We start from the raw sequence: 25,176 nt of genomic DNA on the forward strand, positions 1-25,176 counted from the left end.
ATATATGCTGGGCCACGTTGGGCTCAGACAGAGCTGAAGCTTGCTCCCTCTAGCTCGCATCAGACAAGCACCGCGCCAGCTGTCGTTGGCGCCATCGCGTGATCTGAAACTTCTACAGCCTGAGGGATGACTGACAGACTAAGTGGATTCAACAAGAACTACTATCACAATATCCTTTGTTGTTCTTCATTGACTTTGCAAATTTTTTCCCGCATTTAAATTGCCTTTTACCCCCCATTTAACCTGCTCACACTTGGCGTAGTCAGCAGGATGCAGTCTCCAGGTACAGAAGAGACAGACCAAGCGGCCGGGGGTGCCCCAAGAGCCAGTATACCGCTGGGGGGCAATGTTGAGCAACCTCCCAAAGTTTACAGGGAGCAATGCTGTGCTGTGCTGTGAGACTGGACTGAGCGAGTCAGGGGTATGTTAAGGATGCACCCCATGACTCCTGTGATGGAGGCAGAGATTGCCATGATGGTCCTGGATGGAGAGGCGAGGAGCTCCGTCATGTCCCGTCCTCCCTAAGAGCGCGATACCTTCGACCTTGTGTTACAAATATTGGAGGACATGCATGGAGATCCCACGGATGTCAGAGAATTGCGCATGCGCCTGTTTTGCCATGCCTAAGGGGAGTCCAGGACCCAATACATGAACGCGTTGCAGGAGATCCACGCTGCAATTGCTAAGTGAGATGGCATAAGCGTAGGACCCTCTGACATAGTCCTGAGAAATCAGCTAGTGGCAGGCTTTAGATATGCATTGCTTAAACAGGTTTTGCGAGAGCGTTTGCGGGTCTATCCGTGCATGATCTTTTTGGAAATTGGGGCCAAAGCATGCAAGCAAGAGCAGAGCGTGACAGTTCCAGTGGGAAGGTCTGGAACGTGGAGGTATCCGCATTGTTGGCAGTTGAACCAAGTTGGGTGAGAGAGCTTCGGAAGGAAATCCAGGACATGAGAGGAATGGTCTGATTTGAAGAACAAACCTTCAGTACCCCCCAAACCCCTCTGCAGGCCAAACTGGTCCCAAGCTTCACCATGAAATGATAGTGCCTCCCGCAGAAGGGCTGCTGGTCTGTGTTTTAACTGCAGGAGCACTGCACATTACGCACGAGGATGCGCGCGTTGGAGCAGCTAAGAAGAAAGAGAGAGAAGTCCAAATAAGTTTGGTTTCCCTGAGTCCTCTCATGTGAGCTGAAATGGATGGTCGGGCCGTCCGCTGTTTAATTGATACCGGCTCTCAAGTAACCACTATGCCCAAGACTTTTATTTCAGGCGTCATTTCCCCAAGACAATGCGGCCTGAATGGGGCCCAGTGATAAAATTGACGGCGACCAATCAGTTGCCCATCCCGGTCGCAGGGGTGGTCTGGATGCAGATTACTGTGTGGGGCAAAAATGTGGGCTGGAAGGGAGTCGTGTTGACCACTGGGGACCTTGACAATGACCTCACTGTGACTTTAGGAATGAATATGTTGAAAGAACTTGGCAACATTTTGGTCACTTGGGTCATCAGATGTATTTCTGAATCGATGGAGCCCTCACCCCCCCCCCCCCCCCCCCCAGAGAAAAGTGTTCCAACAGTTGATACGGGCAGCCCTAGAGACATCGAGTGAAGGGAGAACACTGGGTAAGGTGGTTATTCCGGCCGCTGCCAACCTCATCTTACAACCGGGTCAGACTGTGCTCACTCTACCTATCCGAGCCTGTACCCCTCTCGAAGGAGTCGAAGTCCAGATAGAACCGGCGTTCATAGAGCAACTACCTACAGGGCTCCTCGTTGTGCCAACGTTAGCCGTTGGCCACGACGGTAGTGTACCAGTGCGCTGTGTTAACCTCAGGGAAGATTATCTCATGCTTTCACCCATGAATGAAGCAGCACACATCGTGGGAATTCCAGAAGTGCGGATGCCGCTGGGGGCCGTTCAGTTGGCGGTGAAAAAAGGGATCCCTGGACGGTGGCCGTGACTGTGTTTTCTGAACCAGCCTCTAGCTACCTAAGGGAAGGACGTTGAATCCTGGAGCAGATACGGCCCGAATCAACGGAACTATCACCCCAACAGGTACAACAAGTGGAAGCGGTATTGGAGCAGTATTGGGATGTTTTTGCCCGCGATAATGATGATGATTTTGGGTGTACCACAGCTATCGCCCACAAGATTCCAACAGGAAGCACCGCGCCCGTCAGAGAACGATATCGACAAATTCCACCCCAAATGTACCAGGAGGTGAAGGAGATGTCACATATGCTGCAGAGTGGGGTCATCCGAGAGAGCCAGAGTCTGTTGGCTTTGCCGATTGTCCTAGAAAGGAAAGGACGGGACCCTGCGTTTGTGTGGATTATCGGAAACTGAACGCCTGCACCGTGCAATACTCATATCCCCTATTGAGGAATTGCTGTCTGCCCTGGGTAAAGCAAAGAACTTCTCGTTGGACCTGGCCAGTGAACATTGGCAAGTGCCCATGTCCGAACATGACCGGGTGAAGACAGCATTCATACTGCCCGTGGGATTGTTCAAATTCAATCGGATGTCCTTCGGCCTCACCAAGGCACCCATGACCTTTCAAGGATTGATGGAGAGATGCTTGGGAGACCTGAATTTTGAGGCTTCCCTCATCTATTTGGATGACGTTATCGTCTACGCAGCCACGTTTTGAAGAACACCTGCAATGGCTGGAAATAGTGTTTAGTCGGCTACAGAAGCACGGTCTGAAGGTGAAACCTCGGATGTTTCCCCTCTTCCGCCAGCAGATTGAATATCTGGGACATGTTGCATCTGCAGAGACAGTCGCTTGAGAAGATTGCAGCAGTACAGGACTGGCCCACCCCGAAGACTGTGCAGGATGTCCATGCTTTCTTTTCTGGGACTCACGGGGTACTATCGGCGGTTTGTGAAAATTTTCCCCCGTAACGTAAACTTGCCGCTGGAGTTGCTAAAAGGTAGGCCGGCCGGTGCAAGGAATCGGACCATCCAGTGGGAAAATGGCCAAGAAGCCGCTTTCCGAGCCCTAAAAATGGCTGATGCACGTGTACTGTCCTATGCAGACTTCTCGCAACCGTTCATTCTTCACACCGATGGAAGCTTACAGGGATTAGGCACTGTCCTGTCACAAATGCAGGATGGGAAAGAGCGAGTGATTGCCTTTGCAAGTCGATCTCTCCACGACTCCGAACAAAACCCAGCTAACTACAGTTCTTTCAAGCTGGAACTGCTGGCATTGGTGTGGGCGATGACCGAGAAATTCGCGGAGTACCTGTTGGGGTCTGAAGTCTTGGTACGCACCGATAACAATCCTCTGGCTCACTTAGAAAATGCGAAGCTAGGGGCCCTGGAGCAGAGATGGGTGGCCCATATGGCCAAGTACTGATACAAGATCGCCTATCGAAGAGGAGCTGAGAATAGATATGCTGATGTTTCCTGAGTGACTCACGAGCTACCCGGACCCAATCGAAATGAAGTGCTGGAGGCTGAAGAGATCCCTGAGTTTCGTATTACCACAAGGACGTTGGCGGCAACGCAGGGGCAGATTGGGGAGGCGTCCGGGGAAGTACATACTGAGATGCTTCTGTGACGACTGGGTGCGGCTTCAGCAGGAAGATGGAGAATGTGCTCAGATGAGGCAATGGGTGGCTCTGAAACAACTTCCCAGCAAAAGGGAGTGAGACGCCTTGTCCCTGGGTACGCTGCAGATCCTTCGGCAGTGGAGGAGACTTCAACTGAAAGATGGCCTACTACATCGGAAAGTCCAGTTGGCACGAGAGTTGGGAGACACCTGACAAGTGGTGCTCCCAGAAAGGCTGTTCGACGAGGTGTCCACAGAAGCTCGAGAGAGGGGCCCACTTTGGCCAAGAGAAGACGCTCCAGTGGTTGCAGAAGTTGGTCTACCATCCTCTGCTGAAAGCTGCAGTGGATGAAGCCTGTCAACGATGCAGGAACTGAGTTAGCTAAACCTCCAGAACAGAGGGCCCCTACATTGTGACTTCTGCTCCCCTCGAAGTGTTTGATCGACTGTAGGTCCAGCTCACCTTGGATACGAACACTGTCTGGTAATAACCGACCACTTTACTAAATTTGCTGTGGTGACTCGAACCTGGGATCAGACTGCTGAGTCAGCGGCACAGGCCATTTGCAGAGACTTTATCCAGGTCTACGGCTGCCCGAAGAAGATTCGTTCGGACCAGGGCCGGTGATGGAGGAATTGCACCACATGTATCGAATTGAGAAATCCAGGATGACACCCTACCATCCACAGAGAAATGGGGCCTGCGAGTGTTTTACCGGACGCTGATTCAGATGTTGAGAACGCTGGAGGAGGACCGGAAACTTCGCTGGCCTGAGTTCGTGGCTGAATTAGTCTGGATGTACAACAACCGGGTGCATTTCACAACTGGATACACGCCATGCACTCTGCTGTTCGGCGGAAAAGGGTGAGAAATCACCGAGATGGAACTGGATCCAGAGGAGGACTACCCGCAGGCGGGGGTGTCCACCTGGGTCCGTGAACATCGACACTGTCTGCAGACTCTACATTGACTTGTACAGACCAAGTTTCGAGATCCAGAACATCACAATACGATTTGATTTCCCTATGATGGACAGCTCTCAAGGCTGGGGACCAGGTGCTGGTCCGAGACTAACGTCCTCTAGGCAAGTTGGAAAGCCGGTGGGAAAAGACCCCGTACTGGGTAAAACACCAGGATTGGATCCGAAGGTCATGTCTGCGAAGTTCAACCTGAAGGGGGGAAAAAGGCTCCCCCCACTAGGGTAGTCCATCAAAACATGCTATGCCCTTTCTTGTCACAAGACCCCCGACCAGCCAGAGGGAGCACCAAGCGTTCCTGAAACACCCCCTCCTACAGCTTTCGACTTCAGGAGAGGAACAAGAGCCTGAAACTCCCAAAATAGCTGCTCCATTCAACCTGGGTGAGTCCCCCGCCCTCGCCTGCGCAACCTAACTCGACTACTCAACCTGACTTGCGCCGCACGGAGCGGTCAACAGCTGGAATACCCCCCAATCGATACAAACAGGACCAATTCATTTGGTAGCAAATTATCTGAGAGATGGAAGAGTGTCAACGTCTTTTGCAAGAACTCTTTGTCTGTGGAATGGCGAGCAAAAGGAGAGGGGGAGTGTAAGAAAAAGGATCGGACCGTGGATACCTGTTCTGTGCCGGATCCTGAACAGTCGGGCTTTCGCCTCTTTTCCAGGGAATGTTTAAGGGACCGGACTGATCTTGGTATCAGGGAGCAGGGGGTTTGCAGCCTGAGCGCGCACGGAAATGGTCAGACTTTGAGGGAAGAAACAGCATGCAGCGAGGAGAAGCGTGTGCACTGTCCCTCGAGCATCGTTGCAGCACAGGCCCGCGCCGAGCTTCCCCGCTGCCGACAGCTGAGGCCTTGAATAGAGATGTACAGCGTGTCTGTTGGTCACCACGAATCAAGGTGCCAAGCACTTCAGCTCTGCAAGTACCGCGCGCGTGCCCCCAAAGAGAGACCGGGTGCAGGACTGTTTTCTGCACCCTGATGCCCCCCCCCCCAGTGTATATATTGGGTGCAGAGCTGAAGCTTGCTCCCTCTCGGCCACATCAGCAAATGGACTAGGGGCCGAGCGGAAGGTACCGGATACCGACCGCTGCCGCCAGAAGACAGATCATCGCTAACCTCTAGCTCACATCAGACAAGTATCATTTGTTGTTCTTCATTGACTTTGCATATTCTTTCCCCCCATTTTAACTGTTTTCCTCCCTGCGTGGAGTATCCCTGTGTTAAGTAAAATCATTAATCCTTGCTCTGTCTCTTGTCCTTAGCTGCATCTCGCAACCTGCTCACATATACTCAGTTATAAGCTGTCCTGAATATAAGCAGAGGCACCTAATTTCACCACAAAAAGCTGGGAAAACTTATTGACTCAAGTATAAGCCTGGTATGCATGGCCCCCTCATCCCCATCCTGATATGCATGGCCCCCCCATCAGAAAAACATTAAAAAAACAAACCATTCTATTTACCTTCCTGGTGCTTTCTCACAGTATCCTGTTCGGGCTCCAGTAGCTGATTTATGCTTACAATCAGCGCATGGCAGTGACATCATGCACTGCTTATAAGCAAAGGACATCTGCCGTAATACTCACTGCTCTCCACTCCGAGACTATGGGTGTGTGTGGAACAGTGAATATTGATTGATCTTTAATAGCTGGCATAGTAACCTCAGCTGCTGGCTTGCTGTAGCGGCCGGGCTATCGCGTGTGACCGTTAGCAAAGGGAATATTCGCTGCTCTCCTCGCCCATGGGAGTGGAGAGCAGTGAATATTAATTCCGTTAAGTCGCAGTCACACTTCAGAGCCCAGCAGCTGCATGAAGCTGCTGCAGCTAACAGCGTGTCCACTATTAAAGAGAAATGAATATTCACTGCTTTCCACTCCCATGGGTGTGGAGAGCAGTGACTATTCATTTCTCTTAAGCAGCAGGCACAGGTGTCAGCCGTAGCAGCCGGCTCTTGCCTCCTGTGACTTGCTGCTCTGCCGCTGCCGCTCCCCCTCCCTCTTATAGTCCAAAAAATACCGTGTGACCCTCACTCAAGTATAATATGAGAGGGACTTTTTCAGCATAAAGAATGTGCTGAAAACTCTGCTTATACACGAGTATATATGGTACTTATTTTACTAGTTTTGGCGTAAGCATGTTTGGAAAGCTGAACTACAACTACATATGGACATGCTGGTGGTTTACTGCACCCAAAGTGATGAGTATTTTAGCTTTTCCATCTACAGGAACATGATCCAACTTTTTTTTTTTTTCTTTTTCATTCTCAAATTTTGTGCAAAAAAAACCCAAACACTTGAGGACTGTCAATGCAAAGGTCAGTGTTATACAGTGAGAAAGGTGGACATTTCTGTAAGCAGAACCATTGCAGACAGGACTCTGCTACACACATGTATATAGCGCAGACCCTGAATAGAGTGTGCACACGAAGTAAAGCAGAACCTAATTGGCACAATTTATTTTATCATTTCAGATCTTGAGAACAGAAATAGGAATCATCTCACTCATATGCGTGATGCAATGTTCCATGATCGGAGGAATCCTTTGTCCCCATGTCCCGGATGCGGAGCTTTTTGCAATAATCAGTGTGGAATAAACATGCACTGGGAACAAAGGCGGTTGCACCATCCTATGCCGGGGCCAACTGACGGAGCCCAGGGGCATCGATACACTTCTCCTCCCAATCCATACTATAGTGGTGGAGTCAATTCTGGTCCTTACTCAAATATCCGCCCTCCAGTCAGACATGGAGCCCCTCCAGTGAATGTTCAGGGGAATCCTGGGATGATGCCGGTATCCTCACCATATACAGGATATCGTGGGCCTGGGGATTCTAAGTCTCCAAACTTTTTTCCCAATAAGCCAGAGCTCCCTGTGGGCAATGGCATCCATGGAAACAACACAGCAGTCTCTTCGCCTCATGGGGCTAACCAGGGTGTGAAGTATGGAATGGTACCTGCAAACAGTAGCGGGAGTCATAGGAGGTCACAATCTATGTCTCCTCTGGCAGCTCTTGAAACCATGCCGGTGTTTGCAGCCATTAATAGTCCAGGTGCTGTTGGTGACCAGAGGAATAGACATTTACCCCAAACGGTGACCAGTAGTGATAATGGCAGAGACCGAAACCTGATCCCTTCTTATAACAACAGTCAACAACAACAACTACATTTTTCTATCCATGGTAGCAAAATTACCAGATTACATCAAGTGACTTCAGCGACTGGGCAACTGAAACCCGGGGAAGCCGCTGTAAATAAGACTGCCTTGCCATTAGATGGAGGGGACAAAGCTTCCAAACAAGCTCTTCCCTCATCCCCCACTTTTGTTGCTCAAGAAATGAAGCAGGTCATAGTAAATGAAAGTCATGCCACTAAAAGGCCTGCTTCCCAGACTGCTTCAGAAAGTGGGCTTCCTGTAAAAAGAGCCAGTCCACCAGTGATCATTGTTGACTGTGACGAAAAAAAACGCACTCCAAAGGCAAGATCTGCTGGGAATAACCAAGGTTCAGCTTGTGTTATGCCTCCAACCACTAAACCAGATCCTCCTGTGATGATTATTGGAATCCCGGCCCCTAAGAAGACTCTGACACCTGAAACTAGAGAAAATAGGAGCCAAACACGCCAAACACCACCTATTACCATCAGTAATGTTCGGAGTGCAGGCGAGCCTGAAAAAAGGTGCCCAACACCACCAATCACCATCAGTAATGTTCGTGGTGCCGGAAGTCTGGAAATTAAACAAATGAGGCCCCCAACTCCACCAATTACCATCAGCAACGTTCGGAGTACCAGCACTCCTGAAGTGAAAGATAATAAGCGCCAGACACCACCAATTACCATCACCAATATCCGAAGTTCTGGAATTTTTTTCCCTCCGTCTCCCAGAGGGCCAATAGAAGTAAAGAAGGACTCCAATCCGATCATAATAATTGATGACAAGGATGGGGAAGGAATGGCTGAACCACCACACACGTCTCCCACCAGTAGCTCAAATATTGAGCTTAAAACTTCTGCACCTGTGACAACTCAACCAACCAACCCCATAAATAACCGGGAACCTCCTCCTGCTGCTCTGCCTTCCTCAACCAATAAAACGATCCAAACTCAAGGTGCCCAACAGGGTGGTGCAGTTTTGGTCAATAAAGTTCAGGTGCCACAGCCCTCTCCAATTATTGTCACTGGAGGTACAAATCTGGGCAACCAGCAATTGTCTGTCCCCGTGAATGGCAATCAAAGTATCATGTTGACTTTCCCTGTCTCGGTCGGTAGTTCAGGAATCGTGCTTGCAACACCTCTGAATATTGCAGAAAACCAGATCTCTGGCATAAAACAGAACAACAGAATGACCATTAATAAGAACACAAGACTCGTGCAAACAAATGCCATTAACACTCCAAGAACTGTCAATCCTAAATTTAGCTCTGTGGCCGTCACACCAGTAATTGGGCAAACAAATACACTTTCTGTACCTCCTGGGCAAGCAAAACCTGTGGCCATCAATGTTAACAAAACAGGCACCATCAACAGTGCGCTCGGTGTAAAAAACTCTAACCTTCCAAAGGTTGGTGGTGCAGCCCTCAAGGCCGTTCCGGTATCTGCTGCGGGAAATCCGCCTGTGGGACAAGCTATTCCACTATTTGTAGATGCTAATTCTGGGTTAATTCTAACTGGATCCGCTGTTCCTTCCAAGGATAATGTCTCGTCCGGCCTTGGCAATGCAACTGTCGTCACCGTAAATGGGAATGTGGTTGGTGGAAAACTGGCGTTTAGCAACCTTTCTCCTGTAAATGGACTTTACATAGGCAATAATTCCCCTGTTGCTCTGGCAGGCAATGCCAATAACTTTAATAGTAAAGGAACATTGAGCATCAACAATCCCACCATCCTCACCCTGAATGGCAACTTAGGCATTGGCAATTCGGGATCAGTTGCAGCACCAATCGCGAATATTGCTTCTGTCGGTGCAAACAGGACTTTGCAGGTGGCTGCCCCGACTGCAGCTCCTACTGTGTTGGGTAACGGTAGTCAGCAGAATACAGTGTTTATAAGAAAAATTGGCGAGCAGAGTGTGGTATCCACCCAACCCAACAGTGAGCAGCATCCAGCAGTTGTATTGGAAAGACTGTTTAAATGCAGCAAATGTGATCAGAAGTTTAATTCCCTCGAGAACTTGACTTCCCATCAAGCTGTTCACAGACCCACGGGCGTCCCAGCCAGTGGACATGCTGGTGAATCGGCCTCCAAAAACTCTAACCAAGTACTTCCAGGAACGAGAGAGGATGATGCTCCGACTATATTGTACACTACACAGGGAGACGACGGCAGCACGGTCTACGTCGTTACAGTATAGAGCTGCCTAAAGATGTTATATGTTGTCCTTTTAGTTTTTTGGTAGTTACAAGCCTTTTTTCTGTTGTTGTGGGTTTGGGGGGGGGGGGGGGGGGGTTCTATATGTGTAATATATATGATAGAAAATTAGATTTTCAATGTGTTGTCTCAGATTTCAAGCTTTCCCCGACCTTCGTCTGGAACTTGTGTAGAATATCGGCATGTTCGTTGTAGGATACCTGCCTTTTTACCACTGGCTGATTAACCAGAAAGGGAAAAATTAGTTTAGAAATGTAAAATTGTAAATAGTGCACTGTACCGAAAGCAAATCGCTTTACCTATCCCCACTACAGCTTCCCAAACTTCCACACATCAAGAGGAGCTCGAGTTCCTGCTGATCTGGTCATGGACCGAACCGGGTTATGACAAAGTGCAGACACCATTAATTACTGTAATGACAAGGAGATGGTAGCGTGAGGCTGTATTCACACTATGCAGCAGTCTTGCAAAAGATTTTCTGTTGTGCAGTCTCATGTAGCATCGCATGAACACAACTTTAAAGACGTACAAAGCATGTGTCGTGTGGACATCTGCCCACGTTTGCCATCAGTACCAGCAGCAATCCTGTGGTTAAGTCGCTGCTGTAAATGTACGTGCCATGACCTGATGGCAGAGGAAGTAAAATCAATCGGTTTTAAGGTGCTATCAAGGACTAACAGATTCCCTGTTAACTTCACACTAGTGGGGGTGAAGTAGGTTTCTTTTTTTTGTTTTTGGCCTTGAAGCTACACGTTAGCTCCAGGTACACTGCAGCACCTTGCCCTATACATACAACTGCAGCATCTGTTCATCCTGCCCTTAAACGGGTTATCTGGTTTTCTTCCGGGCTGCAGTTTGTATATAAAAAAAAAAAAAAAGTAAAAATAAAAAAAATAATTGTTCTTTAGTCAGTCTTTCCAGGTCCAGCGTTGAGGCTCCGTCGGGGCTTCTGGTGTCTCTTAATGATCACATTGATGGTGCTGCACCCGGTAACGGAGCTTCTTGGCTCTGCACAAGTCGCGCCAAACTCGCTGGCTGCAGCGCTTGTCAACACAGACAATAACAGACACTGGGAGCAGAGACTCTGCACCCGACTTGGGGAAGGTGAAAAACGCAATTTTATTTTGTTGAAAGGTTTGTGGTTTTTTTCGGAACTAGAAAATATTGTCCATATTTAGTGTATCACTAGTCAGGAGTGTAGAACGGCCCATGTTTAGACTGGCAATGCGTCCATGGTGGCTGAAGCCCAGATTATCTGGAGAAATTTATATGTTTAAATCGCTAAATACAGCTTTTCAAAATGTGATGGAGGCTAACGAGTATTTACTGGGATTATTAAAAAGTTTTGGTGAAATTTTCCCTGCAAGTTTTTGCATTGGATGTGTTGAGAGCCAAACTCTACCTAGGACCCGGTAGGGATTATGTACATAAAGCCATTTTACTGTAACAGTATGGAAAATGCCTATTTGAGCAAACAAGACATTCCAGTCAAAGCCAAAAGTGGGCAAGAAACAAAAGCGGGGATGCCCTGGGCCAATGACCGTGCAGGCGGCCTTCAATGGATCATGGTCTGCTGTGAGTACTCCGCAGCTGGTGGCTAGATGGGCAGAGGACTGAGCACTCGCCTAACTCCTGACCTTCCTGCATGGAACAGAAGACGATTCGGGCACAAAGTATATCGGGAACTTGTAATGATGCAATATTTAAATAAGTATTCCTGAGATTTAGATTTACTTTCTCATTTGTTGATTGCATTTTCTTCACTGGAGAAAACCCCTAAAATCTATCTGCTCATTACGACAGGCGTGCACCCACCCATTATAATAAAGGCTTATTACTGCAGATGAGGGTCTCCTGGGATTATAAGCTACTGAAAGAGTTGCGACAAATTGCTTTGTTTGGAAATATTTGTGGTTTTTTTTGTGTTTTTTTTTTTCTTAAACTGGAAAATGGCTCATTATCCACTGACATTGTTAGTTTTGCAATTCCTTTTTAAGTTTCTCCACTGGCATAAAAATGTGCGCAAGGCAATGAGCAGGTAGCATTCACTTGTATGGGGATTATATGTTACTTCACAGTGTGATAGGGTAGTGGGCGCTGCCATTTTTGCATTATATATACTTCCTCAACAAGACTTTCACTGCCGGGAGCCCGAGGCAGTATCCTTCATGGTGTACACTGAACTCGCGTGTGCCCACAGCCCAAGCGTGACATTGGGTAACCCTGAGAGATTCTGAACTAATTGCACTTGTGGCCTATATAGTAATTGGCATTCCTGACCCCAGTCTATATAAGAGCTATTGGTTTCTTGGACCAAAGCTTACAGGCTTCCCAGTAAGGTCACCACACATGGCGCCGTGCTGCCCTCATCACTGCACACCGTGATGTCATGTTCTGGTTGCTGCCAACAGTTTATCTTGTAAATATTTTGTATCAGTGTTTTGTTAACCAATGTAGTGTTATGTACCTGACCTGTCACTTCTACCTCAACATGCGGTCCCGGGGTACACAGCCTTCTGTTTTCAATTTTTCACATAACTTTGTACTCAATAAATATTTTAAAGTCCGACCTTGACTCCAGCGCTTTTTTTTTTTTTCTTTTTTTCTTTATTACGAGAAATGTACAATGGATTTTGCTGCTCAGTGCTTGTAAAAAGCAGAAAAGAATTAAATTAGTCCTTACTGGGGTGGATTTGACAGTAATCTAATTTTTTTTACGTTTATAACCAACTTTTATAGTAAGTAGTTTGACACTCAACTCCACCGTTGTTTACTTTTCCAAAGTTTTATTGTTTTTCAAAACAAAACAATAACATCGAGTCATTAATTGACGCAACAGACGTTAGATCATACAAAATCAAGTGCAAGCGCAAACATAGCGATCAAAGTAATGGATAAAGTACAATAAACGGTATGTCACAAATCAAGTTGAGGGACCACTTTGTTAAATAAAAATCCTACCAAACTCATACAGGGGAGGGAAGACATGGTCCCATACAGACCATTTCTTGAAGAATTTGTTGAAGTGATCATTATGAAGAGCGAATTGTAGCTCATGTGATCTATGTTGATTGATCAGTTTAATTATGTCATTAGAACTAGGTAAAAAATTGGATTTCCAATGGTATGCTATGGTGTTCTTCGTGACGAGACATATATGATTGAAAATAGGTCTCAGTGAATGATCTATTTCATCCAAATTTAATGAAAGCAGGGCAATGCAGGGAGTAAGGTTGAAAGGCTTTCCAATTATTTTGTTGATTATAGATGAAGAGATTTGAGACCATAACAATTTAGTCATTGGGCATCCCCAAAAGACATGCAGAATATCCCCTTTTTGGCCGCATCCTCTCCAACAAAGTGGGGAGTTTGAGGAACCTATGTGAGCCAGTCTCTTGGGAGTGTAATACCATCTGGAGATAGTTTTATAGTGGGTCTCCTGTAGTGGGATGGACATTACAGATTGGTAAGCTGAAGATAGAGCGTCCTCCCAACTCAACATTGAGGGATTTTTAAGTAATAATGTGTCGTTATTTTAAGTTATGGCTCCAAAAGATCTGGTGCTCATGATTGTTCAATAACTTTACAGATGCTTCAGAGAAATTGAATTTTAGGTCCAGAAAGGATTGTATGGTGTCTTTGAGGATTTGGTACTCTAGGAAAGAAGATGAGGAAATATTATATTTTCTCTTGAGAAAAATAAAACTCGAGAATTTGTTTTCGTGGAAGATGTCTCTTAGTTTGAAAATATTGGAATCTGCCCAGATAGGAGACAGAGTACGGTTGACGAGATTTGCTATGAAGGTAAGGGGGAGTTTTTTTGAATTTCAATTTGCTGAATTTTTAGTCTTGTTTTTGAGAACTTATTCCAGGCTGTAGCAATGGCCTGGAAGATTGGGTGAGCATTCATGTTGGGGAGGTTATTGGTAATGGCTTTGATAAGTGTGGCTTTGGGGTGTACATCGTTATTCAGAGTAGTTTCCAAATCAAGCCAGGCTGGGCTGTGAGAATCATTTAGCCAGTGAGCACTCTGATTAAAAGCGTGTTATAGTGAACTGTGATATTTGGTATGCAAATGCCTCCGTGTATTTTCTTTTTATATAACATTTGTGTTGCAACTCTTGGCTTCTTATGGCCCCATATAAAGGAATTTATCTGTGATTGCATGCTGGTAAGGTGGATAGAGATTATTGGGAGAGGAAGACATCTAAGTATGTGAAGAAGTTTAGGAATAGTGAACATTTTCATTGTCAAGACCTTCCCCCACCAGGTTAAGTGTTTAGTTTTATAGGTGGCATTGTCTTTAGTGATGATTTCAGTCATTTTATTAAGATTGGATTTGACCATCTGTGTGAGGTTTTTGGAGATGAGTATACCTAGGTGGGGAAGAGTTTTATTGGTCCAATTAAGAGAAGTAACTGTTTTGATATGAGACTGATTTTTCATTAACGTTAATCGGGAGAATATATGATTTTTGGTGGTTAATTTTAAGGTTAGATATGGCAGAGAATTGGTCAATTTCAAGGATAGTTTCAGGGATGGAGATGCAGGGTTCCGTAAGAGTAAGGAATAAGTCGGCGGCATAGAGGCTAATTTTATATTGGCGATTTTGCGTGTCTATACCTTTTGATAGGATGGTTTCTAATTCGCTCTGCTAGGGGATCCATGGCAAGATTGAAAAGGAGAGGAGAAAGGGGGCAACCTTGCCTAGTGCCATTTTTTGAGGAATGTGTCAGATACATGGTTATTGCAAACTACTCTGGTTTTGGGGGATGAGTAAAGAGACATTATGGAGGTTACTAGTGAATCATTGAATCCAAATTTAGTTAGGGTTTCTCGAAGGAAAGGCCAGCTTAATCTATCAAATGCTTTTTCTGCATCGAGCGATATTAGTCATAGGGTGTTTGGTAGCATTGGCGCATTTTATGGAGTTTCAGTCTCCTTGTGGCATCTGCTGGTTGCCTTCCTTTGACAAAGCCCGACTGATCATTGTGAATAAGCCTAGGGAGAATAGAGCTAAGCCTGTTCGCTAGAATTTTAGCCCGACTGATCATTGTGAATAAGCCTAGGGAGAATAGAGCTAAGCCTGTTCGCTAGAATTTTAGAGTATAATTTAACATCAGTGTTAAGGAGGGATATGGGTCTAAAATTCTCGATAGCCTCTGGATCTCCTTTGTTTTTAGGTAGAACTGAGATGGAAGCTTCCAACATCTCAGAGGGAAATTGACCTGTATTGGAAGCATGGTTAAAGGGTGAGGTGAGGTGAAAGGATAGTGTTGAAAGCTTTATAATACGTATTGGTGAACCCGTCGGGGCCTGGAGATTTGTGGAGGTCGAGCTTGTTGATGGCTTTCTGATTTGTCTATTGGGGCGGATAAGAACGAAAGGTCATTTTCAGAAAGAAGGGGGAGTGTCACGGGGTCCTTCTCTGGTATCACACAATCAACAGAGCAAGCGAAGAGTGAACAATTCCAAGACCTTTATTCAGGCAAAAATACGAAAAGGTCCATATTCAGTCCACCACACAAAGGATAAGATAGTCCAGAATAAGAATGCAGTCCAGTATCAGGATACAATGTCCAGGGAAAGGAGATTTCAAAACTCTAGCATTCAGAAGATAAAAATGGATCCTTCTCTCTGAAATGCAGCCTTTTCACCATCCTGTCTATACCGGAACTGACCTGTCCAGCTGCTGTTCTTCCCCCCACCCCCTTCCTTGTCCAGGGGTAGTCCAACAAGTTGCCTCCCAGAGGAGAACAAAAGGCCTTGGGGATTAATGCACTACAGGGGGTCATCAAGAGACAGATACAGTGAGGCTGTAGACTTAAGGCCCTTTTACATTTAGCGATGCACCAGCGATCCAACCCGGTCAGGATCGCTGGTGCATCGCTACATGATCGCTAGTGAGCTTTCATACAGAAAAATCTCACAGCGACGCAGCGCACGATACTTACCATTCACACACAGCGATCCTGCGTCCTCCCGCCCGCCTCCACGCGTCGCTGGACGTCACAGCAGGAAGCGCCCGACGAGAAATGGAGCCGGACATTCTCGCGCGATCAGCAATAACCAGCGGGGGAGCCGGTCGCTGGTAAGTATCACACATAGCGATATCACTAGCAATATCGCTATAACGTCACAAAACCAGTGACGTTTTAGCGATATTGCTAGCGATATCGCTTAGTGTAAAGCCCGCTATACAATGTAATAAAAACTCTATGAAAATAACTGGAATTGTTAAAAATAGGAATATACAAAAAATGACATCCACATAACATATCACACCATCACAGAAGGTTAATAGATGAGAGGTAATTGGCAATTTCTGCTGTATTCTGAAGCGAAGATGTGGGGTTGGTATTTAAGTTGTAGAGATTGGCATAAAATTTTTCAAATTCATTTGAAATCTCTTGAGGATGGCAAATTTTGGAGTTTCCTACAAGAGATTTGATTGTTTATTTTACTTTGAATTCTGCTATCTTTAATTTTGTTGGCCATGTATTTTGTGGGCTTGTTTAGAGAGGTATAGTAATTGAATTTGGATGATCTCACTGCTGCTTCATAGGGGGCCTGAATTAGATTCCTAAAGTCAATTCTGAGTTTTGATAGGTCCGATTGATGTTGTGATGGCGAGGGCAAACAAATTATATTGTTCTCTATTTTCCAAATTGATTTTTGGATATTGGAAATTTTTAGGTTATTTTCCTTTTTGTTCTTAGAGGAAATCTCTATTAGGATACCTCTTACCACTGCCTTGTGAGCACACCAATTTGTTAGCGGACTGGTGTCTTGTTCTCATTAAAATAGTTGTTGATAGCGTTTTGTAAGGTAACTTTATGTATGGGGTTATTGACAATGTTGGCGTTACATCTCCAAAGTTTAGTATTTCTTAGCGGAGGACCTAGAAATTTTTTTCCAATAACCGGTGCATGGTCGGACATTGTTCTGTGGCCAATAGAGACATCTTCAAATCTGGTAAGAGAAAAAACATCAGAAACGATGAGGTCGATTCGCGATGCGGATTGGTGGATATCGGAGAAATGTGAAAATTCTACTGAAGAATTTAGGCATCTCTAAAGGGGGTTTTACACTAAGCGATATCGCTAGCAATATCGCTAAAACGTCACCGGTTTTGTGACGTTATAGCGATATTGCTAGCGATATCGCTATGTGTGATACTTACCAGCGACCGGCTCCCCCGCTGTCCATCGCTGATCGCGCGAGAATGTCCGGCTCCATTTCTCGTCGGGCGCTTCCTGCTGAGACTTCCTGCTGTGACGACGAGCGACGCTGGACGCGGGCGGGAGGACGCAGGATCGCTGTGTGTGAATGGTAAGTATCGTGCGCTGCGTCGCTGCTGCATCGCTGTGAGATCTTTCTGTATGAAAGCTCACTAGCGATCATTTAGCGATGCACCAGCGATCCTGACCGGGTCGGATCGCTGGTTGGATCGCTGGTGCATCGCTAAATGTAAAAGGGCCTTAAGTGTCGAACAGCTCATTTTTATCAAGCCAAGTGTTTAGGTTATCAGTAATGGGTCTAGATAGTGAAGATGAGTCTGTGCTGTCTGGGGTGAGGTTAAAATTGCCCAGGAGAAACAGATCTCCTCTCCTCACAGATGATGATACCTTTTTCATCAACTTATTGAGAAACTTATGTTGGCCTCTATTGGGTGCATACAAATTGACTAGTGTGCAGACCTGATTATTCAATTTGGAAACTAATATGTGGAACCTACGCTCCTCGTCATCATGTTCCTCTAAGGCCTCGAAGGCGATAGATCCATTAATCAGCGTTATAACCCCTGCTTTCTTGCTAGAGTTGCAAGACTCATAAATATGAGGATACTTGCTGTGTTGAAAGTATGGGTGGTTGTCTCTGAGGAACTTCGACTCTTCAACACATGCAATGTCAACACGTGCATTTATCAACTCTCCAGAAAGTGTGTCTTTTCTTAGGGCTGTTTAAGCCTCTAACATTGTAAGATAAGAATTTAAGACTCATATCTGAGGAACGACAGAGACGGACCACTGATATGAGGAGAGAGCTGGTAAATGGTTTAGGTTGGAAGCTAACAAAGCAACTAGACCAATTAATGAAAAGAAATAACTATCAAATGTTATTTCAACTTTTGCTTCAAATTATATATAACGGAACAATTTAAACTGTAAAACTGTTCAAGTAGTTCAAAGCAAAGAAACTACCTCTATAATATCGGGGGTAATTCCGTGAACTAGAATAGGAGGGTAAACCTCCATTATAAGAGACTACAGGCCTGAGTACCTGTGGAAAAAAAAAAAAGGTGAATAAGCAGGCAGGCTATGTATGATTAGATCAATTATTATGCCTGGAATGACTATTGCTAATTGAATCCAAGAAATCAGCTCCTTCCTCTGGAGTGAAGATGGGGATCGTTCTCACTCTATAGTTCACCAGCAATTTGACGGGAAAACCCCATTTTTAGGGTATGTCCTTGTCCCGAAGGGCTGCAGTTATATTATGAAAGGACCGACGTAGTTCCAGCGTTTCCTTGGATAGATCCTGGAAAACTTTGAGATCTTTGTATGGGTCAGCAAAGAATTTGATGGTCTTGAGATAATTTAGGGTTCTTTTCTTAGTTTGATAGAAATGGACTCTAAGAATTGTCTCTTTTAAGTTCCTGAGAAATTTTTGGCGGGTGAGGGAGCCTGTGTGCTCTGTCTATTATCAAGACCGATTCGGATAGGTCAGGGATGGCTAGCTTGAAAATTTCTTGGATATGACTTGTAAGATTTTCTCGGAGGATGTTTTTCGGGGATCCCCCGGAATTTAATATTATTCCTCCGTCCTCTAGGTCGGCCATTTTGACTGTTTTCGTACTTCGGCTAATAAGTATTGAATGTTGACTGAGGACTCCGACTTTCGTTCAAGTTTGCACAGTCTTTCTTCATGATTGGCTAGTTGCCTGTCGATGGTCTCACAATATTTTTTAAAGTTATTATCCATTTTTTGGCTTAATAGCTCAAAATTTTTGTTCATAGAATTAAACAGTTTACTGAGCATGTCTTGGCTGGGGTCTTGAGGGCTAGCAGATTGCTGAGATGGTGGATGGTCAGGTCCTGGATCCAGAGCAGATTTTTCAGGTCTAAATTTGGTTTTAGCAGGAGTTGGATTAAGTGATGTGTCGCTTGACACTCCTTCGGAGTCTGAGATCTCCTCTTGATTTGAGCAAGATTCGGCCCGAGCTCCTAGAGTTCTCCTTTTTTTTTTTTTGTTGTAGGAGGTATCCATAGTTTCCGCTGAATAATATGTTGATATCTGTTTCGAATTGGGGGTATTGAATTGAGAAGACAGATTTGTTCTTCTAGTTTGACCTGAAGTAAGAGGAAGGTCCCTTGTAGGAGACCTGGATCTCAATGGACTTGAGGTATTGTCTTGTGGACTAGTTTGATGCCTGTTCCAGGAGGAAATTTCCATCTTTCGTTGATTTTGTGACTTGTGAAGAGATGGAGTAGAGTTTACCTTTGGACTTGGAATTGCTCATAGTGGTAATAAAATTGCGTAGAAATGGAGAAACAGAAATATAAAAGATTTTGCGGTGTCGCAGTAGCGATCTTAAATGGAGTCGCACAGAAATTGTAATGCGGTAAAGACTCCGCAGGGATTTTTAGTGCGATACCAAAGGATTGCGACGAGGAAGGAAGACTTGGTAAAGTTTTGTTTGAGGACGCTTGGTTCCACTGAGTCTCGTTAGGGATCTTGCGAACAGAGTCAGGGTCTAGTTGAGACGAAATAGGGACGCTTGCGTCTCCAGTAGTAAGAGAGATCGCAGGGGGATCGCGGAACCTCGCAAAGGTAGGTCGCAGCTGCGTCCCGATTATGGAGCTTGCAGAGGTCACAACTACGACCTGATTTACGGAGCTTTGTGGCAAAAGAGGGCCTCTGCGTACCAGTCAGTCCCGTTCTGTGTCCGCAGTCCTGATGTGTCTGCAGGATGCTGATGGTGTGTGGTCTGGACCAAGAGGGCCTGTATTCTCGGCTCCGGTCAGAGTTGTGATGAGGCTGACAGCTCTGGAAGTTGTCGGTCGCTACCAGCTACTTTAGCCTCTGGCTTTGCGGCCTAGCAGCAGGTTTTAGGCCTCAATCCTCTTTGGTGCCCCGGAAGATCAGAGGTCGATTTTTACCGGGCCTGAAGTGATCTCTTGGGTGACAGAAGAGTGTTATGCACAGATTTAGCACTGAATGGCCTGTTTTAGCCGCTGTGGAAGTCAGATTAGGGAGGTATACTCTCCAGAGCTCCAAAACCTATATCCACCTCATGTGGGATCTAGGCCACACACCCCTCCACCGTTGTTTAGACCAGGTACGTAGTGCAGAGAACTATGGCAGCTTTCCTTCTGGATGATGACCTGATGATCATAAAAGTATTGAACAACAGGATCGTTCAAATTAATTTCTACCAACCAAACTAAAGTCCCAGTAAGAACCTGCTGTAACTTTCTGCTGGTAACGGGGGAGATGGAGCTGATCACGTGGTCGCTGCAGATGCTACATCCCGTTTAATACAATGTTATGGGGTAGTTCTATGTACGTGACAAATGATGACTGCAAATGTTCTAAGGCCTGTTTCACACATACGTTTTTATATCAGCTGCAATCCGTGAAAATGGCGGGACACGGATCCGCAACCGTTCTCAAAGCAACGTGTGCTACCAGACCGTTGCTTTGATGGATCCGGAAGGCAAAAATTTAATGGAACCCGTGCAGAGAGTGAGAGCGAGACCGGGCATGCGCAGTGACAAATGCAGATCCGGCCAGCCTAAAAAACGTTTCATTGTCCCGTCCTGTCATGCCAGCGGACGCCAAAATGTTGGCGGTTCCGTAAAAAAAACGGATCCAACGAATGGCCATACGTCAAGATCCGCAGATAATGCTACTCAATGGGAAAAAAAACTGATCTGCCAAGAAAAATGGCGGATCCGTTTTTTTTTTTTTGCAAAACGGCGGATTTTGACTGATGTAGACAAACGGAAATGTGAAAGAGGCCTAAGGAAGAAGCTTATTCGGTTTACCCCATAATTACTAGACCTGTGTCAGCCCTAAAGCACATTAACTTTTTGCTTTCACCTATTAAAATTTCGGTAACCATCATAACTTTTTTTTTTTTTTACCTGCACCAGATCTTATGGTGAGCAAATTTAGTTCACATCTAAAAAAAAAAAATCCTTTGTACCCGATAACACTGGCGCAGATTATCAAGTGAGCTGTTTCTGTTCCTCTGTGCATATGAATAGTACGCTGACCACATTTACATTGCTCTGAACATCACCTAACTGAGTACAAATAAGTACAGTGAAGGTTTGGGGTTAGTGGTCGGAGATTTTTGCAGTCCCAGGTGAGCTAGGGTTTCAGTAGCCATAAAAAGGGCCCTAAAATAAGGCCCCTGTAATAATAACTTGTAAAAGGCATATCGGCCACCATTTAAAGTGGTTAATAAGACTATGCATCGCAGCATTTTAAACTGATGGCTATGAAGTTTACATTTATATCCAAATCTGGTGACCTGCAGAGACTAACTTATGTCATTTTTAATATTTGTTTGAAAATCCTTGATCATTGCCCAAAAACTGAAATCTATATAGTAGAGTTGGTGCGAATCAATGAGCAGAACCCAATTTTTTTTTTTTTTTTTCTTTTTCAGCCACTTCTTTAATCTTTGGATGGGAAATCTCGTGATCTGCCTCTTACCTGACTGCGTCCCCGGCTCTTTTTTTTTTTTTATGGTTAGCTGGCCTGTTGCAACACCATAATTGAGGTGATGCATGGGTGACATCGTTCCAGATTGGCTAATTAAAAGAAGAGCCGGGGAGGTACAAAAAGATAGGAGGTGGTATGCAGGGCTTCCTATCTGACGACCACAGATTACATGGCCACTGGACATGCGAATCAATTCGCGCCATCTCTACTCTACAGACACCGTGGGCCTCATAAGAATGCTAAATAATCACTGTCGGGTTCTAAAACAAAAAAACTAAAGAAATAAACTGGAATACAAGTTGATCTGTAGGCGACGTGTAAGAGCAAGTTCACATTGGCCACTAAAAAGACAAAACCCAAGATGAAAACATGAGAAAATACCTTGCGGTAAATAAATATACAGCAATAGTGCTTATAGAGGGTGCTTAGTTAACAATTTTGATTAAAAAATAAAATGTAAAAGCCATCCCACCACGTCATGGTGACCCTATGCAGGGTGATTTATTGCTGTCTATTTACTGCAGGGTGTTTGCTTATCATGTTTTTATCTTGGGTTTTCACTGTCTGGTTCTGCTTAACACTAAAAAATAAAATGATCTATTGTGATGCAACACATGCTATGAAGCAGGCAAGGTAACGAAAATTCACCATATGTAGCCGGGACCATAACCTGCAGCACAGGCTTTCCTACACTACACCTCATACCGCATAGAGACCCTCTCTGTCACACTAAACTCCTACATGATGTGGAAGGTGAACAGAAAAAGCACAACATTGTGGAATTTTCTTCCAAAAAGGTACGAATTTATTAAATATACAATGAAGAACAAGCTTTAAATATTAAAATCCAATAACCTCAGATGTGAGAGACACAGTTGGCTACGGACACCTTTAGGCACACCCTGCTGGTATTATGCATCATAGTAGATTTATATAAAATATTATTTTAAATAAAACTGCCTGTAAATAAAAAAAAAAGAAAAAAAATCTTGCTAAGGATGGTAAATTCCCATAAAAAACAATTTTATTATTAAATATTAAAATATCACACACCCAGTGTCTACCATAACACAAGTCAGCATAAGAAATAACTTTATGTGCAATAGAGCGATTAACAATATAACCTGTCAGCAATTGACTCTTGATAATTAAGTTTTATCTGTTCATCTCTACACTATCATTTATTGTTTTCCCACCTATAGATCATTAGGGATGACCAGGGCTAGTCTGGGACAGCCGTAGCGGAGTGGGGGCGCCAAAACGTTCTCTTTTAGGGTGCCAACCTCCACTGCTAGGAAGGGACAGCAGAATAGTGCAGGTTATCAGACTGGTGGTTTTTTATGCTGTCTTGAATTGTTTTTTATGGGTATATATGTTCGCACTATATAATTTTGTTCCTTAGTCCTTTGGACTCTCTTTAGTTTTTGATTTAAGGATGGTAAATGCAGTTAAAGTGCCTGTGCTGAGTTAAAATTTTAGTTATGTGCCCAAATCCTACATGGAGTAAATAATTGTATTAACCTAGGAAAGCTCTAGGGCTTTGGATCAACAAATCCCTCTTATTTATTATTAAGGCACATGATCTGCAAAATGTAATGCAATGAACAGGCATTGAACCTCTAATACTTACAAGTGTGTGTCCCTGCAACTCCACGTGCATTTTGTCCACACTTCTTCAGGGGGTGTGGGGACGAACGCGCGTTGGGGTGGAGGGGACACACCGCATGGACTCCACACAGCTTGTAAGTAAAAGGTTAAATGCCTGTATGGGACCGAGAATCACATGCTTGAAACAGTTGTCTATCCACAATTCTGTAACACAACGAGAAGAACCGAAAACAACATCCAGTATAGATTATAAATATTTATTGAAAAATCATTTTCAAGCAATAAATGTAGGGGTGGGAAAAATTACCAAAGGGGGCGACACCAGAGACAGTCTGCACAAGTAAAATGCACGCTATTATAATGCAGCTTTATAAAAATTACAAAAGATAATGAAAAAATAATAAATCATACCATGGTTATGAAAAAGTGCAATTAAATAGTTCATGAATAAGCACAGGTAAATACAAGATAATTCCTATATAAAGTGCAATGAGCAACATAAATATAATGGGCTTAGGCATACAACCATATACTAAAAGGGTTTTTTTTGGTAGTAATTAAGGATAATTTATATGGACAAAAAATGGATAAGTGTCCTAATAGGCAAAAAAAAATGCACAATGGCAAGTATAAACCAAGTCCTGTATTGACTAATCCTATAGAGTTTTATGCGGCTCCAAATAAAAAATATCTTCCTAAAGAATTGTGTATTTATCCATGCCGCTCAAGATGGAATATATAATGGCTGTGCCAAATGATTAAGGTGCCCAAACCATACCTTGTGCCAATGTGCAGACAGCTCTCCTGAATGCGCCCGTCCCCGACGCGCGTTTCGGCATCTGCCTTCGTCAGGTAGTGGCGTCATCCAAAGCAGATAAGGTATTTATGAAATGAATAGCCAATGGGAGCGAGTATTAGGTGACGCGCAACGGCATACAATGTGACCGGATGGTCCCGCCCAACTGCCCCACGTGATCCCCAAGGCCGCGAATGATTATCACGGCGCCGGGGGACGTGGCTGCAGTGGGCGGAGATCCCCAGGACGCCGACACCAGCGCGCGTTCTACCCGGCCCTCTGTCATTGGTGGGCTTATATCATGTGACCAGCAGGTCCCGGCAGATAAACAAAAAGGGAAATAAGCAAGAAGAAGGTCCTAAAGGAAAGATCAGAACAACAGTATCTAATAAAAAAAGAAGGAAAAAGGAATAAAAAATATATATCATTACCCCTGGTGAGGGTAAACATCACACAGATAACCGACAATTCAAACAATTGAAAAGTTTAGATTAGCACGGCCCTTGGCATGGAAGGACATATGTCAGGTGACCAATAAATCCTGACAATTAAGATGTATAGGAGAGAAAAAAAAGACTTAAGTTAGCTCAAATCATGCTTTAGATGGATATTTAGCAGGCGAGCAAACAGATTCTTGCTGAAAAAATAAATATATATAAAGAAATTATATATAAAGAAAAATTATATGATATAAAAACGATATAGTGAGAAAAATGAATAGAAATTAGATATAAATAAATATAGGAAAAGAAGATATAAAGTGATATGATTAGACACAAAGGAGAAGAGAAATATAAGGGACCATATAAGATTATGTATGTGAGATGGTATGGAACCATCAAAAGGTGAAAAATTGTAAAATATATTATGACTGTGATGATAAAATAAAATTATAAAAATTTTTTAAAAATGATAAGTGTGCATGTAAAACATGCAAAGAGGAATAATTAGTGCAATATATGAAAAAGTGATAATATGGTGTAATTACATACAAAATTTATATGTGATATATAATAGTAATCCGTGTATACATATATAATACCATATGTTAATAAAATATATAAAGTGCAAAGTGTATAATAGAAAATCAACATATTTAAGAACATATATACAATAAAATGTATAAAGTGCC

General features: G+C 44.4%; 1 protein-coding gene across 1 annotated transcript in view; it reads left to right on the forward strand.

Annotated features, from left to right (window-relative positions):
- LOC141054061 (uncharacterized) overlaps positions 1-12,473 on the forward strand; it is a 50,156-nt gene extending 37,683 nt beyond the window's left edge. The window contains exon 5 of the mRNA XM_073551238.1: positions 7,012-12,473. Coding sequence (XP_073407339.1) covers positions 7,012-9,887 — 2,876 coding nt within the window. The 3' untranslated portion in view covers positions 9,888-12,473. The remainder of the gene's footprint in view (positions 1-7,011) is intronic.
- The last annotated feature ends 12,703 nt before the right edge of the window (positions 12,474-25,176 follow it).

Source organism: Dendrobates tinctorius, unplaced genomic scaffold, assembly GCF_039654945.1.
Source record: "Dendrobates tinctorius isolate UK_male_01 unplaced genomic scaffold, ASM3965494v1 ptg000173l, whole genome shotgun sequence".
NCBI lineage: Eukaryota > Metazoa > Chordata > Amphibia > Anura > Dendrobatidae > Dendrobates > Dendrobates tinctorius.